Here is an 18,663-nt window from a genome sequence, read left to right as displayed (position 1 = left end):
GGTCCCATGAAAAACTCTCCCTACATATAAAGCGAAGTGTAGTGCCCAGAACTCCCTGACCAAGTGTTGCTTCCCAGCTCTCAAGCGAAGTGGTCTTGACAGACAACACTGCATCCATGTTTTACGTCAACAAGCAGGGAAGGGCTAGATCTTTGGCTTTGTGCCAGGAGGCCCTGTGGCTGTGGGACTTCTGTGTGAATTACTTCATTCACCTCAAGGCGTTGCATCTCCCAGGAGCCCGAAACATACCAGCGGATCAGCTCAACAGAGCCTTTTCCTCTCTCCATGAGAGGTCCCTTCACCTGGAAGTTATCAATGTCATCTTCCAAAGGTGGGACTTCCCCACATAGACCTGTTTCCCACCAGGCAGAACAGGAAATATCAGTTTTGTTCACGATGTGGGTACTGCATGGACTCCCTTTCTGATGCCTTCCAGCTCTCATGGGCGGACTGTCTACACTCTCTCTGTACCCAGCTGTTTTATAGCATTGATATATATTCTTAATTATTGCTTTTAATTTATTAGCCAGAGTTTGAAAAATGTACCTTAGGCCTACTAGTCAAGGTGAAGAAGTTTCAGAATTGACCATTATTTTTTGGAATTCAAGAAGGACAGCTGAGCTCCCAAAGGACTTGAAGAAGGGCAAACATTTTAAAGGAATAGAGCAGTTTTTGTACAATTTATTGCATTCTGATATTTCATTGTTTCCTTGTTTTAAAAGTATTTCCTATCCTTTGCTTAACCATAAAGTCATAGAAATATTGAGATGGAAGGGACCTTGAGAAATCAAGTTCAGCTGCCTGCAGTGGGGCAGGACTAAGTAAACTTAGACTATCCCTGACCGATGTTTGACCTGCTCTTAAAAACTCCAGTGATGGGAATTGTACAGCCTCCCTTGGAAGCCTATTCCAGTGCTTAACTACCCTTAGATTTAGAAAATGTTTCCTAGTATTTAATCTACATCTCCCTTTTTGCAGATTAGGACCTTTACTTTTTGTCCTACCTTCAGTAGAAATGGAGAACTGACCACAGTTCTCTTTATAATAGCCTTTAACATTTCAGACCATGGTTACCAGGTCTCGGGGCCTCCCTGCCCGACATCTTCTTTTCTCGAGATGAAGCATTTCTTTATTTCCTCTTCTTCACAGATTAGATTTGCTAACTCTTGTATTACTTTTTGTTCTCCTCTGGACTCGCTCCAATTTGTCCACATCTTTCCTAAAGGATTGGACACAATACTCAGGCTGAGGCCTCACCAGTGCCAAGACCACCAGGATAGTTACCTTCCATGTCTTATGACATTCCTGTTAATATTCCCTAGAATTATATTAGCCTTTTTCACAACTGTATCATGTTTGTTGACTCATATTCACTTTTTGATCCACTTTTATCCCTGGTCCTTTTTCAGCAGTACCCAACTAGCCTGTTTTTTTTCCATTTTGCAGTTATACCTTTGATTTTTCCTTCCCAAAAGTATAGTACTTGGCATCAGTTCTCCAATTTGTCAAGTGGGTTTTGAATTCTAATCCTGTCCTTCAAAGTGCTTCCATCCTCTCCTAGCTTGGAGTCCTCTGCATATTTTATAAGTATAAACTCTATTCTATTATCCAAATAAATAATGAAAACATTGAACAGTATTGGCCCGAGGACTGACACCTGTGGGACCCCAGTTTGATAGTGAACCGTTCACAACTACTCTTTGATTGTGGTCTTGTCAAAAGCTTGATTGAATTCAGTATATCTCACATCTACTCCTTCTTTTGAATAGTGTCCCTGTGGGTACTCCACTCTGGGCATGCTGGCATCCCCTGTGCCTTTGATCAGAGAGTTCTCATAGCAATATCCATTGGGCCCACTCATGTCTGTCTTGTGCTGCATGCTTTTAGCTAGCACTGTGCGGGCAAACAGTCTTCAGTTCCTTCTCAACCATGTTGACCTGGAACTGAGCTGTCCTTTTGAAATGTCCTGAACTCTATTCTTCTGTCCTTACTGATAGCTAGTTACAATGTTAAAGCTTCTTTCTTTTCATAAACAAATCTTATTATTTTTTCTATATTGTATTTAGGTAGATATTAGATCAGTAATACTTGGACCTCAGTGCTTCAGCAGCCAAATTAGCAATCAGCATTACTCAAAGGAGCCACAGTAATCTGAATTCATTGTTTCATTTACAATATATATATATATTCTCACAGCAAAATTACTGATCAAATATTATACAATTGGTTAGTAACATAGTAAAAGCATCCTGATTAGTTGTTAATTTAGATGGATTAATAATAAAATCACACAGTGTTTTAATATGTGCTGCAAAGAGCCACAGGAGACGCATTAAAGAGGCACTTGCAGATTCCGATCCTCAGTCTGAGTATCACTGTATTAGATAGTTACTAGTTCTCTTTACTGAGAGGTTATGCCTGGTTCTCCTGCCTTCAAGTGTTGTCTGTCCTGCTGGAAGGTGATCCTGGTCAACAACGGGCACTCCCAGTGTATTTGTTGCCTTGGGGAATCACACATCGCTCAGAAGTACTACTTTTGTCTGGCACTATAATCAAGAGTCAGAAAAAAAGAGAGAGTGCTTCATCTTCTTGTGATGGAGAGCTCTCTACAACCAGCTTCTGACTCAGAATAAAGGTCACCGAGCAGGGTCTACTGCCTCTACAACATCACAGCCTCACACCTCCAGGGCATCTGAGAGGGAGAGATTCCCTTCTCATAGGTTCTTGAAAAAATGTGCCCCTTGCTCACCAGATAGAGAACCTACCTTGAAAAAGCCAAGTTCGTCAGTCTCCTCTGCTATCCCAGTGCCACTGGCTCTTCAGTCAGGTACCGTTGAGGCTTCTGGTTCTTCAGGGACCCAGAGCACAGCTAGGCTGCAAGACCACAGGGTTGGAAAGACCATTAGTGGACCGGTGTGGCAAGACAAACTCTTCCTTGATACCTAAGAAGCCCACTCAGGTTCCATGTGTGCTTTCCTTGGAGTTTGAGACCTTTGGTAGCACCAGTAACTGTACTCCCCTCCGAGCGCCCAAAGCCTGTGGTACCATCAGCATCCTCAGCCACAATTACCTTGGTGCAGACTTCAGTCTTGGTACTGATAACCCTCGCGGTACTGCAGGAGTTGTGATTTTCTTGGAACGTGGATGTATCTGAGAGACTCAACTTGCTGCTCCTTGACTCCGATGTGCTGTCAGTACAGAGAACATCCAGATTGCCTGAACTTTGCCTGGCACTAACTGTTTCACCTCAGATCTCTTCAGGTGCTCCACCATTCCTGAATAAACTTGAAGAAGAGGATTCTGATGAAGACTTTCCTTGGTCTAAAATGTCAGTTCAGGGCTCTCCTCCTCACTGGTACAGAGGCCCCTTTCCAGAAGCCTCTGCTGAAGCTGCAGCTCTGCACAGTCCACATTTACCACCAATGTCTTGCTGTTAGCAACCTTGGGTGCCGCCTCCTATGCCTTATGCACTTCTTCCCTGGCTGTATTGGGACCCCGTGTGGCTTATCACCAACAGTTTTCCAGAGTGTTGAGTATCACTCACCATACAGAAAAGGAACCAGACTCACCTACTCCCTCCACAAGGCCTGATCCTCCAGAGGAATCCCTTGTGGAACACGAAACTAGAGCTAATGAAAGGATATCTTCTAGAACCTATCTCTTTTCTTCATTTCTGGAAGGAGCAGTCATCCCTCCTCCTCCTCTATCTCTGGTGGATGATTTTAAACATAGAATCATAGAATCTTCAGACTGGAAGAGACTTTGAGAGGACATCTAGTCCAGTTTTCTGCAATCATAGCAGAACTAAGTATTATCTAGACCATCCGTGACAGGTGTTTGTCTAATCTGCTCTTAAAAATCTCCACATCCTCCCTAGGCAGTCGATTCCAATGCTTAACTACCCTGATAGTTAGGTCATTTTTTTTCATGTTCAGCCTGAACTGCCCTTTCTGCAATTTAATTTGCTTCTTGTCCTATCCTTAGAACAATTTACCTCCCTCCTCCTTGAACAACTTTTTATGTACTTGAAAACTGTTCTCATGTCCCCTCTCAGTTTTTCCCCCAGAGTAAACAATCATGACCTATGAGGAAAGATGGAAAACGTTGTTTTCTAGACCTTTAATCATTATTGTTGCTCTTCTCTGGACTTGCATCAGTTTGTTCACATTTTTCCTGAAATGTGACACCTAGACCTGGACACAATACTCCAGTTGAGTAGAATGGAAGAATTTCATAGTGTTTTGCTTATAGCACTCATGCTAATACATCCCAGAATGGTGTTAGCTTTTTTTTTCTTTTTGCAATGTTACACTGTTCAGTCATATTTAGCTTCTGATCCATGAGACCCTCCAGATACCTTCCTTCAGTACTCTTCCTAGGCAATCATTTCCCATTTTGTATGTTTGCAAATGATTATTCCTTCCTAAGTGGAGTACTTTGCATCTGTCCTTGTTGAATTTCATCCTGTGTACTTCAGACCATTTATCCAGTTTTTACAGATTCTTTTGAATTTTAAGCCTATCCTTCAAAGCATTTGCAACCCCTTCCAGCTTCATATCATCCGCAAATGTGTAAGTGTACTCTCTCTCTCTGCCATTATTTAAATCATAGAACTGGACCCAGAACTGATCACTGCCAGACCCCACTTGATATGCCATTCCAGTTTGAATGTAACCCACCGATAACTACTCTTTGGGAGCAATTTTCCAACCAGTTATGCATATTTCCAGGACCTGGTCAAGAAAGTGGTATACTTTCTACAGATTCCTCTTGAGTAGTTGACAGAATCTTATCATAAGGTATTCAACCTTTTCCCATCAACTTGCTTGACCTCTTAATAGGGCTCTTCTGGACTGAGCGGAGATCATCTGGCACATGTAGCTTCTATTCTGCCTACATGAAAAAGAAAGGATAAGAAGTATTGTGTCCCAGCAAAGGACTTAGGTTCTAACTCTTCGGTAGTTGACACAATGAATGAATACAATAGGCAGTATCATGTTAAAATCACGCCTCATGACAAAGACCTCAGACATCTGGATCTACTGGGGAAAAAGTCTTATTCCTTGGCCTGCCTACAGTTTATTATTGCCAGTTATCAAGCATTGGTGGCAAAGTGCAACTATGTGAAATACACCAAACTGACCTCTTTCATGGACCATCTACTGACAGAACACATGGAACAGTTCCATGCAATTATTGCAAAGGGCTAGATAATTGCCAGGAGAACCCTACAAGCATTCCTAGAAGCTGCTGATACCATTGCCCATTTGATCGCTTATAGCAGTGATAATGAGAAGAGTCTCCTGGCTCCAACTCTCTGGATTCCCGAAAGAGGTCTAGAGTATAGAAGAAGGCCTTTGTTTTCATGAGTCTAAGTCAGTGGTCCCCAACTTTTTTCATCTGGTGGGAAAGTGGCATCATCCAGAGGCATCACTGCCAAAATGCTGTCAAATTTCGGTGGCATTTCAGCGGATGCTCGACTGCGGGCCAGGACGCGGGCACATTTAGATGCCACCATGGGCCCCGCGTTGGGGACTCCTGGTCTACATTATTTGCAGATATCATGGACGAGTCTCTGAGAACATTAAAGGACTCTAAAATGTACCTACCTTAAATCTAACTGCAATTAATTGACAGCCCTAATTTATACACCCATTTACAAGAGAGAACTCAGCAAGTCTCACTGCCCAGAGATCCTGCTCCATCTAATTCCTTTCTTCCATGAGCTGCTCTGAGCGACACTAAAGGAGGCAGAGATTTCAGAGAAGGAAGTGGTCCTCTTTTCAGCCTCCCGCCTCATAGCCATATAAGTTTTACATCAGTTCCCAAAGTGGAATGAGATTCCCCCTCTCTCTGCACCGAGGCTGTCAAGCTTTGGCAATAGTGCATATACAACCAGATAATCATCACAGCAGCCTATCTCTTAGTTTCTCAGAATGTGACCATATATGCACTCAGCAGATAATTCTTCCAAGATCACAAGTGGGAAATAGACCTCAGAATATTTACATATTCCATCAGTGGACACTCCACAGAGTCAAGCAAGAAATGCACTTACTTCTGCTTGAGCGGCGAATAGAGTCACCAATCCCTAGGGAATGCTTTTTCCTACTCTGTGCATTATTGTCAACTCTCCTAATTAGCCAAAGTTTTATGCCAAAATAAAGGAAGCCAGAGTCATGGTAATAGCTCTGACCTGGCCTACACAAATGTGGTATCCTTACCTGATGCAACTGGCTGTTTGCTGTCCGATTTACTCTTCACTCTGCTTCTCATCTTGTCTCCCAGGAGAGCAGGAATATTCTTCATCCCAGTCCCACAGTACTTCATTTCAAAGCACAGTTTGTCCATGGCTCTGGGGATGAGACACAGCCTGCTCAGAAGATGTAAAAAGGGTATTATTACACAGCAAGAAACAATCTACTCACTATATGTATTCTCGGTTTGTAAGGTGGTATGACCACAGACAGATTCCTCCAGTGACTGGATCACTTCTCAATATATTGAAATACTCCCTAACTCTCAAAACCTCAGGTCTACTGATGAGCTCCATAAAGGTCCAACTGGCAGCCAGCATGGCTTCCACCCACCAACAGAGAGTAATTTTGTCTTTGCTCACCTGACTACAGTGAGATTCCTCAGAGGGCTGGGAAATCTCTATCTGCCAGTCCAATGTCCTGCTCCTATATAGGACCTCAATCTGGTCCTTAAATGTCTCAGAAGACCACCCTTTGAACTTCTGGCTATCTGCTCATTGTTCCATTTGTCACTGAAGACAGCATTCCTGATAGCCATCATGTTGGGGTGATGGGCTGGAGATATAGGGGGCCTGATGCATTCTCCTCTTCAGTCTTCTGTGACCCCACCCCAAATTTTTACCTAAGATTTCTTCATACTTCCATTTTAATCAGCTCATTCATCTGCCTGTTTTTTATCCCAAACTGCATCTAAATCTCCAGGAGGCACTGCTGCACTCCCTGGATGTTAGGAGAGGCCTGGCCTTCTATCTACACTGGACAAAGCCCTTCACAAAGACCCACAAGTTTTGTCTTGTTTGCTGGCCCTTTTGATCTATCTGTCTAACTAGAGGCTTTCCAAGTGGATATCGGCTACATTAACTCCTGTTACCAGTCTTCCAACTTCAACAAATCTTTGAATATACACACTCATTCTACAAGATCCATCACCGCCTTTAAGGCTTTCCTCAAGAATGAGCAGATTATTAAAAACTGTAAAGCTGCTACTTGGACAGCATACATTTATCATACATACATACATTTATCAAATACTGTGCAACTCATGACTCCGACTCTGGTACTGTGTTCGGCTTGGCTGTACTCTCCTCTGTACTGGACTCGACTCCGAAGCCACCCCATCTTAGAGGATACTGTTTCGGTATGAACCCAGAGTGAAGCACCTGTAGTGACGCTACTCAGAAAAGAAATGGTTACTCACTCTGTGATTCTTTGAGATGTGTCTCTCTGTGGGTGCTCCACTATCCACCCTCCTTTCTCTCTGCTTCAGAGTTCAGAGTCATAGAGCTTCACCACAGAGAAGGAACTGAGGGCGTTTTACCTGTGCAGTGTTATATAACAATGGCACAGGGCATGAGACTGACTAACATGCATGTGTTGGCCAAATGGACACTGTTATGAGAGAAATCTGATCAAAAGTGCAGGGGTTGTTAGTGTATTTAAAGTGGAGCACCTATAGGGGGACACACATATTGAAGAAAACACAGTTACTCTACAGGGCGAGTAACCATTTTTTCTTCTCTCTCCTTCCTTGCCCTGCCCCTCCACTAGGTTAGTAACCTTGTCAAAGTAGGAAATTAGTTTGGTTTGGCATGATTTGTTCTTGACAAATCCTTGTTGGCTGTTCCTCATAACTCTATTATCCTGTTGGTGCTTAAAAAATGATTTTTTCTCTCCTCCAATAGCTTTCCAGATGTTAGGCTAGTTGTTCTATAATTCTCTGGTTCTTCTTCGAGTGCTTGTTCCTCATCGATTCCAATTAGTTGTGCGCACCCTGCGTGCATGTTCGTCGGAAGATTTTTACCTTAGCAGCACTTGGTGGCTCGGCTGGGTCGCCCCCTGGAGTGGCGCCGCTATAGCCCCGAATATATACCCCGGCCGACCCAACGGCCCTTAAATTCCTTCTTACAGCCCGTGATGGTCTTGGAACCGTGGAGTGCGGCTTTGCTGATCTCCACATCCCTAGCTTCTCGTAGTTCTTTGCTCTTTACTGTGTTTATAGTTCGAGTTCTTGTAGTTATAGTTAGTGTTAGTACTTATATTCATAGTTACTGTATATAGTTGAAGGGAGGATCAGGGATTAGCCCCTTTCCTCCACCCCGGTGCGGGCACATGCCCAAGGCACCGGGATACAAACTGTGCTAGGCGTGCCAGAAGCCGATGCCAATAGGGGATCCTCACGACTCTTGCCTCAAGGGCCTAGAGGAATCGCACCTTGCTGACAAGTGCTGCATTTGCAAGTCATTTAAACCAAGGATGAAGAAGGAGTGGGACCTTTGATTGAATCAGCTTCTCATGGAGTCGGCACTTAGTCCTGCAACACCGGTACCGAGCACCCAACAGACTGCATCGGTAAGGAGCTCCCCTTTGGCACCAGATCACTCCGGTACCGAGAAGGAGTCCCGGCACCGACCTCTACCGGCACCGACTCCTCGGTGCCACTCCCTTTTCCTAACTGGGAAACGACATAGTGCCTCGACTCTAGCCTCTCAGAAGGAGCGCTTGTCTAAGACGGTTCATCGGGCACCGTCATCTGCTGCGGCACCGTCGATGCCGGCACCGCAGATTACAGCTCCACGTAGCGCGGCACCGTCGATTCCAGTCCCACAAGGGCCATTGAGTCTGGTGCCAGACAGCTTCCTGGCTCCTGCTGCGGTTCAGCTTGCTCTCCCTTCTACGCAGGAGACCTTCTTTATGGCAAGGGAGCTCATTGCTATGACGGAGCCTATACGTCCTCAACCCCCGGCACCGCCGGTGTGGGTTGTTCAATCCATCAGCAAACCGGCCCTGGTAAAGGCCTCCTTCTGTCGGTCCACCAGAGATACATCATTGCAGATCACCGTCTCGCAGACGCTCTCGATTGCGTAGTTCCTGCTCCCGGTGCCACTCGCAGTCCCGGCACCACTTTCCATCACGGTATCGGTCACACTCGCGGCAACGTTCAGCATTTGGTTCACTGGACAGATACTCCTGGTACCGATCCAGCTCTCTGCACCGATCTTGGTACCATGTATCCCGCAGTTGCTCCAGACAAAGGGACTCGATATCCCGGTCGACCTCCTGGCACTGGTACGGTAGAAGGTCCCAGTCTCGCTTGCAGTACCCCCATAGCTCCCAGTACCGCTCTTCGCCCCAGGATCGAGCATCAAGAACAGTGGCACCCTCCCAGGGTCTCTCGGCACCACCGTGGCCTTCGAGACATGCATCGGTATCGTCTCACACTGGTAGTGCATCCTACCATCAGGAGCGTGACTCTGACGTCCCCAGTCAATATCCGGAGAGACACAGCCACGAACAAGAGCCTCATCACTGGTCCTTCTGGACACCATGAGCATACCACCAGGCCCAAGGTGCCCCATCATTGGCTCAATGGTCAGCCCCGACAGAACACTGGGTACCAGAGGCTACAATGAGCCGCCCTCCCCCTGCAGGAACATCCGGTAGAGGTCGGTGCCGGGACTCCTTACCGAGGCAGTCTGTTGGGACCAGGCACGGATGAGGCTCCAATTCCATCTGCAGTCACTGAGGTTTCACCTGATGCAGATGATGCCCCTCAAGTACACGACCCACCTCAGGACTGTTGGTCCCGGGCCTCTCCTCCTCCTCCTCACCTGATGAGGCGGTAGCAGGAACATCCTCCTCAGGCCCTCCACCAATCGATCTCAGGGCCCATCAAGACCTCTTGAGGCGGGTGGCTCAGAATATGAACGTGCAGATGGAGGAGGTCACTGAAATAGAGGATCCAGTCGTGGACATCTTATTGGCTGATGCACCTACTAGAGTGGCTCTCCCGTTCATCTGCACTATACAAGCTAATGCGGACACCATTTGGCAATCCCCAGCTTCAATTCCACCTACAGCTAGGGCAGTAGAGAGGAAATATATGGTCTCCTCAAAGGGGTACGAATATCTCTACACTCACTCACTTCCCTGGTCTCTGATTGTCCAATCAGTGAACGAACGGGAGCATCATGGCCAGCAAGCAACAGCTCCTAAGGCGAAGGAGGCTAGAGGCATGGACTTCCTAGGCCGCAAAATATACTCAGCTGGGGGCCTCCAACTTAGGGTGGCAAACCAACAAGCCCTCTTAGGTCAGTATAACTTGAATACGTGAGTGTCCATGGGGAAGTTTACGCAACTTCTTCCCCAGGAGTCACGTCCACAGTTTACGGCCCTACTTGAAGAGGGTAAAAAGGTAGCAAGAACCTCGCTGCATCCAGAGAGGCCTGGAGGGGACTCGGCTGCCAGAACTCTGGCATCTGGAGTGACGATGAGGCATTTCTCCTGGCTTCAGGCTTCAGGCCTTCCCCCTGAATTGCAGCAGACCATTCAGGATTTACCCTTCGAGGGCCAGGGCCTTTTCTCAGACAAAACTAACCCCAGGTTACAAAGTCTGAAGGGCAGTCGTGTCGTAATGTGCTCTCTGGGTATGCACATGCCAGTGACCCAACGAAGGTCCTTCCAGCCCCAGCCACACTGCCCTTACAACCAGACTCGGCCGCGTCAGGATGCTACCAGAAGGCGTGGCAGAGGGAATCGGCGGAGGCAGTCTGGCCCTCAAGGAACCCGAAGTCAAGTGCCTCCTAAACCACCAATGGGGCCCAAGCAAAACTTTTGATGGGATGCCCGAGGACGGCCCACCAGTTACCCTACCGGATCCTTCTCCCTCTTTTTTCAACTGCCTCTCCCATTTCCTCCCTGCCTGGTCCCAGCTAACCTCAGATCGTTGGGTCCTTTGCACGGTGGAAGCGGGATACCCCCTCCACCACCCTCCCTACCCGTCCCTCCTCAGGGGCCCCTCTCACAAGCAATTCCTCTTACAAGAGATCCAGGTGCTCCTAAAACTGGGAGCCATAGTGGAGGTGCCAAAAGACATGAGGGCAAGGGGTTCTATTCCCACTGCTACTTAATCCCCAAGGCAAAGGGAGGTCTACGACTGATCCTAGACCTGCGAGAACTCAACAAATTCATGATAAAGCTGAAGTTCCGCATGGTATTTCTGGGGACCATCATCCCATCCCTGGATCTGGGAGACTGGTATGCCGCCCTCGATATGAAGGATGTGTATTTCCACATCACCATTTATCCACCACACAGACGGTATCTCCATTTTGTGGTCAACCACCAACACTTTCAGTTCACGGTACTTTCCTTTGGCCTTCCTACAGCTCCAAGGGTCTTCACCAAATGCCTGGCTATAATAGCCCCCTCCCTCCGGTGTCGTCGAGTACACGGCTACCCGTGTCTTCAACGATTTGGCTCATTCGAGGGACTTCCCACTCACAAGTATCGCAGCACCTATGCATCATCAGAGACCTCTTCGGGAGCCTAGGCCTCATGATCAACACAGAAAAGTCTACTCTGACACCCACGCAGAGAATAGACTTCATCGGAGCTGTTCTGTACTCCAATCTGGCCAGAGCCTACCTCCCCTAGTCGCGTTTTCGAACAATGGCTTTAATAATTCGAAGTCTTCAATCCTTTCCGACAACATCGGAGCGCACCTGCATCAGCCTATCAGGTCACATGGCCTCCTGCACCTTCGTGAACAAGGAAGCAAGGCTACGTCTGTCCCTTCCAAACCTGGCTTGCTTCAATATACTGTCCACACAGAGACAGTCTGGATTCGGTGCTCACTATCCCCAGGAAGGTTATCGACTCCCTCATTTGCTGGTTAGACCCCTCTCTGGTCTGTGCAGGGATGCTATTCCACCCACCGCAACTCTCGGTGGCCCTAACCAGAGACGCATCATCTCTGGGTTGGGGTGCCCACCTCGGGAGCCTTCACACTGAAAGCCTTTGGTTGCCCCAAGAGCTGGCCTTGCACATCAGCGTGAGGGAGCTGAGAGCAGTCTGTCTAGCATGCCAGGTGTTTCGGGACCATCTACAAGGCCTTTGTGTGTCAGTGTTCACAGACAACACAACGGCCATGTTTTACATAAACAAGCAGGGCGGGGCATGCTCCTCCTGCTTTTGTCAAGAAGCCACCCGCCTCTGGGACTTTTTCATAGCCCACTCTATCGATTTAGTTGTGTCTTTTCTCCCAGGAGTCCAGAGCACTCTGGCAGATCACCTTAGCAGGTCCTTCCTGTCTCACGAGTGGTCTATTCGTCTGGATGTTATCCATTCTGTTTTCCGGAGGTGGGGCTTTCCCCGCATAGATCTGTTAGCCTCCCGAGAGAACAGGAAATGCCAGGTGTTCTGCTCCTTCCAACGACGCTCTCCGGGCTCCCTTTCAGACGCATTTCTGATCCCATGGAAGATGCACCTACATTATGCCTTCCCACCATTTCCGCTCGTCCATAGAGTCCTACTCAAGCTCCGCAGAGACAGAGCCCACCTGATCCTCATTGCTCCAGCGTGGCCGAGGCAGCATTGGTACACCCTGTCATTTGACCTCTCAGTGGCAGACCCGATCTCCCTGCCAATCTGGCCAGACCTCATAACACAGGACTTCGGCAGGCTTCACCATCCAGGCCTGCAATCCCTTCATCTCAAAGCATGGCTGCTGTGTGGTTGAGCCAGTCTCAGTTGCGCTGCTCTGCCTCGGTACAACAGGTGCTCTTTGGCAGTAGGAAGCCTTCCACTAGGATGACATATCTCGCCAAGTGGAAGCGTTTCTCCTACTAGTGCTCTCATAGTAATTTAGTCCCCAGACAGGTATGTGTCCCTACTGTCCTGGATTACCTATGGTCCCTGAAAGAGCAGGGCTTGGCAGTCTCTTCTATAAAGGTGCATCTGGCAGCTATTTCCGCCTTCCACCTGGGGGAAAGTGGCCGTTCAATCTTTTCTCGCCCCATAGTTTCCAGGTTCTTTAAGGGATTGGAACAGTTGTACCCTCAAGTCAGACGCCCGACCCCTGCCTGGGATCTAAACTTGGTGCTAGCCAAGCTTATGGGTGCCCCTTTTGAGCCTCTGGCCACCTGCTCGCTGCTGTATCTCTCCTGTAAGACAGCCTTCCTCGTTGCTATCACCTTGGCAAGACGACTATTGGAGCTTCATATACGGTATTCCACAAGGACAAGGTACAACTGCGACCGCACCCCTCTTTCTAAGGTGGTGTCTGCTTTTCATGTCAATCAAGACATCTTTCTCCCAGTCTTTTTCCCGAAGCCACACTCATCGCGTCGGGAACAACAACTACATACCTTGGATGTCCGCAGGGCTCTCGCCTTTTATATCGAGAGAACCAAACCCTTCAGAAGTTCGCCTCAGCAATTTGTAGCGGTGGCAGACCAGATGAAAAGGCATGCCGGTCTCTTCCCAACGAATTTCATCTTGGGTGACATCCTGCATCCGAACATGCTATGAATTGACTCACGTTCCGGCTAGCCATCTCACCGCCCATTGTACTTGGGCGCAAGCCTCATCTGCCGCTTTCCTGGCCCATGTCCCCATCCAGGAAACATGTCGCGCTGCTACCTGGTCATCGATTCACACCTTTGCCTCACATTATGCATTGGTTCAACAGTACAGAGCCAATGCAGCCTTTGGCTCAGCAGTTTTGCGTTCTGCAACGTCTCACTCCGACCCCACCGCCTAGGTAAGGCTTGGGAATCACCTAATTGGAATCTATATGAGCAAGCACTCGAAGAAGAAGACAGTTACTCACCTTTGTAACTGTTGTTCTTCGAGATGTGTTGCTCATATCCATTCCAAACCCTCCCTCCTTCCCCGCTGTCGGAGTAGCTGGCAAGAAGGAACTGAAGGGCTGTTGGGTCGGCAGGGGTATATATCCGGCGCTATAGCGGTGCCACTCCAGGGGGTGACCCAGGTGACCCACCGAGTGTTGCTAGGGTAAAAATCTTCCGACAAGCATGCACGCGGCTCGCACACACCTAAGTGGAATGGATATGAGCAACTCATCTCGAAGAACAACAGTTACAACGGTGAGTAACTATCTTTTCCTTTTTGTTCTCCTTTTTAAAGATAGGTGCTATGTTTGTCCTTCAGTCCTTTGGGGCTGCACATATTCTCCGAGTTCCAAAAGATAATTGCTATCAGTTCTGAGATTGCTTCAGCTTGTTCCTTAAGTATCCTAGGACGAATTTCATTAGGGTCTGTTGACTTGTATATGTTTAACTTCTCTAAATATTCTTTAACCTATTATTTCTCTGTTTCTTGCTCTTTGTTGTTAATATTAATTGTGTGAAATGTCTTATCACCGTTTTATAGAAGACTGAAGCAAAATTGACATGAAATACCTCAGCCATCTTGATGATGTTAGTTATTAGTTCCACTTCCATACTAAGTAGTGGATCTACACTTGCTCTATAATTTCATGATCACTTTCACTCATTTCATTTATCAGAGGGTAGCCGTGTTAGTCTGGATCTGTAAAAGCAGCAAAGAATCCTGTGGCACCTTATAGACTAACAGACGTTTTGGAGCATGAGCTTTCGTGGGTGAATACCCACTTCCTCAGATGCATGTAATGGAAATATCCAGGGGCAGGTATATATATGTGTGCTAGCAAGCAAGCTAGAGATAACGAGGTCAATTCAATCAGGGAGGATGAGGCCCTGTTCTAGCAGTTGAGGTGTGAAAACCAAGAGAGGAGAAACTGGTTCTGTAATTGGCAAGCCATTCACAGTCTTTGTTCAATCCTGAAGCTTATTGGAACATCTCTATGGGTGAGATTTTATATGTATTCAGTTTCCTACTGTATTGGGCTTAGACTTGTGTGTTTTGTTTTGTTTTATTTTGCTTGGTAACTTACTTTGTTCTGTCCGTTATTACTCAGAACCGCTTAAATCCTACTTGTTGTTCTTAGGATAGTTACTTTTGCCCGGGTCTGTGTTTGCAGCAGGCTAGTGTCTGGCTCAACAAGGCAGGGTGCTGAAGTCCCAGGCTGGCAGGTAAAATTGGCTCAGAGGTAGTCTCAGCACATCAGGTGACAGTCTGAAGGGGGTCTCTGTGACCCAACCCATCACAATGTGAATGGCTTTTATCTAAGAAAACAGTTCGCCCTCCCCCCAGTTCTTTTGTTCATGTACTTTATAATAATCACTGGACCAAGTTAGTCTCAAGTGGTGCCACTGATTCTGGAGCCTTGATTTTTGGACTAGTTCTTTTTCAGCTGTCATAGCAGCTTGAGGATCTGACCATCTTGATTTTGGTTTGCTCCAAATTCTGGCTGGCTTAGATAAAAAACCATCCAGAGCAAGAAAAATTACTTTTAGAAATATTCTGAAAAAGAGCTCTGTGTAAGCGTAAAAGCTTGCCTCTCACCAACAGAAATTACTTTACCCACCTTGTCTGTCTTAGCAATTCTATCATGTCCAATGAAACAAGATGTTGAATACAGTATCTCTAAGTATGTTTTTGTGTCTGCTTCTGAGTCTAAATTGTATTTGCAAGAGAAAGAACTCTTATTATGAAAGATATGGATGTAAAGAGACCATGTCAGTTTCAATAAAATTCATATTTCATTGTTTTATGGAGGATACTGTCACTGAAAGCATTACTTTTTCATTTATTTTGTAAATATGAACCTTATGACACTCGTTTAAGAAAATGAGTCTGAATAAAATTTTTGTTTTCTCTCAAGTATGGCTCCATACCACATGGATCAGATGTTCATTTTTTATCATCAGTACAAGGAGGAACATCTATTGCTCCATCAGATGCTGCAGCACATGAACAGTTACTACCACCTCCCCCATTGGCACCTTTTAATGGAGCAGCGCCACCTCCGCCGCCACCTCCGCCACCACCTTTTATGAATGGCTCAGGAATGGCTCCATCTTTTGGTGCACCACCACCTCCTCCGCCACCAGGCTTTCTTGGAGTACAGTGGTCTCCGCCTCCACGTACATTGCCCTTTGGATTGAAGCCTAAAAAAGAATTCAAACCTGAGATCACCATGAAAAGGCTCAATTGGTCAAAGGTAAAACTTAAATGTGGAAAAGTTCTAATGCCAAATTTAATGTAGAAATTACAGTAATTTGGCATTGCCAGATGGGTAAGTTGTGTAGAATGAATGTCAGTTGAATGAAAATATAGTATTGTATCAATCTCCTATTATGGATTTACTTCTTCTTTCCTCCCCACTCTTTCCTCCTTCCTCCCTCTAGGGATTTCTGCATCTGTCAGTATTTCCATCTTATTACTTGTCTTTAAAAATTATCCATTAAAAAAAAATCATGTAGTATTCTTTATTTTAATACAAATGTTTGGACCAAAAACCTCAGTGTAAAGAGTTATCCATAGGAAAAATATAGGTAAAAGAATACAGGTATTATACTTGTGTTTGGCTCAGTTGTGTTCAGAGAAGGTCTCCCTTAAAACTGATCATGTTTTACATCTACACTGATGTCAAATTTGCTATATTTCTATGCAGGGCACAGTTATACCCTTAACTAATAAGGTAGTACTGATAAAATATTTTATATTAAAATCTTTTTGTCTATAGACATTTGTCATGAGCGGTTCAACATGAAAGTCAGAATTATAACAATTCTAAACAAAAGTTGTATAAAACTCAGTTTGTTAAAGATCGTGGTGTGTGTATTGACATCTTCTAAACATTAGAATCTAATTTCTTTTAAATAACTATGTTTAGTGCATTAATATAATTTACATATACTGCATTTTCAAAATTAGAAATCTTTGTAGTTGTGAAAACAGTGATTGAAATACTCTATGAACATGCAGCCTTTCAAATGTCCAGTTATTATTTTGTATTAATTCTAGTTGTGGACCAGGACTTATTATGCTAGGCGTTGTACACACATGCAACGCAAAGACAATCCTTGCCTCAAAGAGGTTACAATTTCAGTACAAAACAAGGGACAACAGAAGAACAGATGGATACAAATACATGGGAGTCAGTATTGTTCAGCATGGTAGGCAGTAGTCTCAGCAATCAGCTGCTTCACCATTGTTACGTCTTGTGTAGACCTTACAGCTAAGTAGAATTTTAAGGAGGGTTATGCTACATATTTACAAGGAAGCTTTGATATCTCTTTGATTTGCAGATTAGGCCAAATGAAATGAATGAAAACTGTTTCTGGCTAAAAGCAGATGAGGACAAGTATGAGAGTGCTGATTTGCTTTGCAAACTGGAGCTTACGTTTTGTTGTCAAAAGAAAGGTAAGTAATTCATTGACTTGATTTACTACTTTTAAAGCTGTATTTTCTAATCAAACATGCCATTTGTAGTCCTAGTCTACTAATTTTAAATATTATTATATGTATCAAACACTTTGACTCTCCATAGTTTACATGAGAGCATATAAAAATATGCAGTCTGAAAAATGGTAAATTTTAGAGTCAGACTTTGTTTTTATTAAAGTAATATTGTATTCCATTATTTTGATAGCAGTATGTAATGTGTGAGCTAGAACAAAAATTTCTGTGAAAAACACCAAAATGCTTCCTGGTATTTTCAGACTTTTGTTCAGTCATGTTTAAGAATATCTGTGCATACAACATAAGATGTTTAGCTCTTGACAAACTAGTGAATCTCACTGTAGAGTCCAGAAGTTATGGTATTTGGCTTGCAAATATTCATGGTTTATTGATGCATCAAGGATACAGACAAGACCACATTGAACAAATATTACAGCAATTAAACATATGAGTATAATTGACCCAGGCTTTCTGGGAAACAGTTCTTGGTAATCTTTTTTCATGAGATTCCCTCCTTCCTACACATGAAGTCCTGCTCTTGCTCAGTCTGTCTTTGACCCAGTTTCTTAAGGCCTGTGGAAAGGTCAGCTATCCCACAGATAATCAGAGGGCAGCCCCCTCTCTAAAGTAGTTTCATTGAGCCTGCTCCTGGTTTTCTTCTCTTTCTCTACATTTGCTTTTTGAGTATATTGCAACCAAGGATTTCCCCTTCAGAGCCTGTGGTTGTGTTGCTACTTTCCCGAACAGGAAAATTAATATTCTCATGTCCCCCATGACATGTGAGAGTCTGAACTGTGAGCTATTTCAGTTGTTTCTGAAGTGGGGAGACAGACCAATAGATTTGGTGGCATCTAAAGCATTAGGACTGTCCTTGGTAGAAATTCTCCAAAGTTTTCACTTTCAGTGATAGGGCATACTTCAATATAGCTGTGATAGAAATATGCTTTTAAGGAGATGCCAGAATAGATATGTATATCTTCACTGACATTGACTGTTGAGGAAAACACCATGGCATTCTGTACTGATACAGAAATAATTGCTTCTGTACCTAGTTAACTATGTATGAACCTACTATCAGAATGATTGTGATGATTCTTTTTATTTCTTAGGTGCTAGTGGTATGGTTTCAGACTTTGATGTGGTATTAAGAAAAACAGTATTGTTTAGATTAACAGAATCTGACCCCTTTGTTATGTTACATGGCAAGAATTACCTTTATTTCAGGGTGATTGATAAATTATAATTTATTAGGATTGCATCCAGCAATGCATTTTAC

General features: G+C 45.1%; 1 protein-coding gene across 1 annotated transcript in view; it reads left to right on the top strand.

Moving 5' to 3' along the window:
- Window positions 1-18,663, top strand: part of DIAPH3 (diaphanous related formin 3) — a 553,931-nt gene that overhangs the window by 156,572 nt on the left and 378,696 nt on the right. The window contains exons 16-17 of the mRNA XM_030566194.1: window positions 15,805-16,143; window positions 17,234-17,348. Of these exons, the coding sequence (XP_030422054.1) occupies window positions 15,805-16,143; window positions 17,234-17,348 (454 nt within the window). The remainder of the gene's footprint in view (window positions 1-15,804; window positions 16,144-17,233; window positions 17,349-18,663) is intronic.

The sequence above is a fragment of the Gopherus evgoodei genome, chromosome 1 (assembly GCF_007399415.2).
Source record: "Gopherus evgoodei ecotype Sinaloan lineage chromosome 1, rGopEvg1_v1.p, whole genome shotgun sequence".
In the NCBI taxonomy this organism is placed as follows: domain Eukaryota; kingdom Metazoa; phylum Chordata; order Testudines; family Testudinidae; genus Gopherus; species Gopherus evgoodei.
This window is presented reverse-complemented; position numbering and strand designations above follow the sequence as displayed.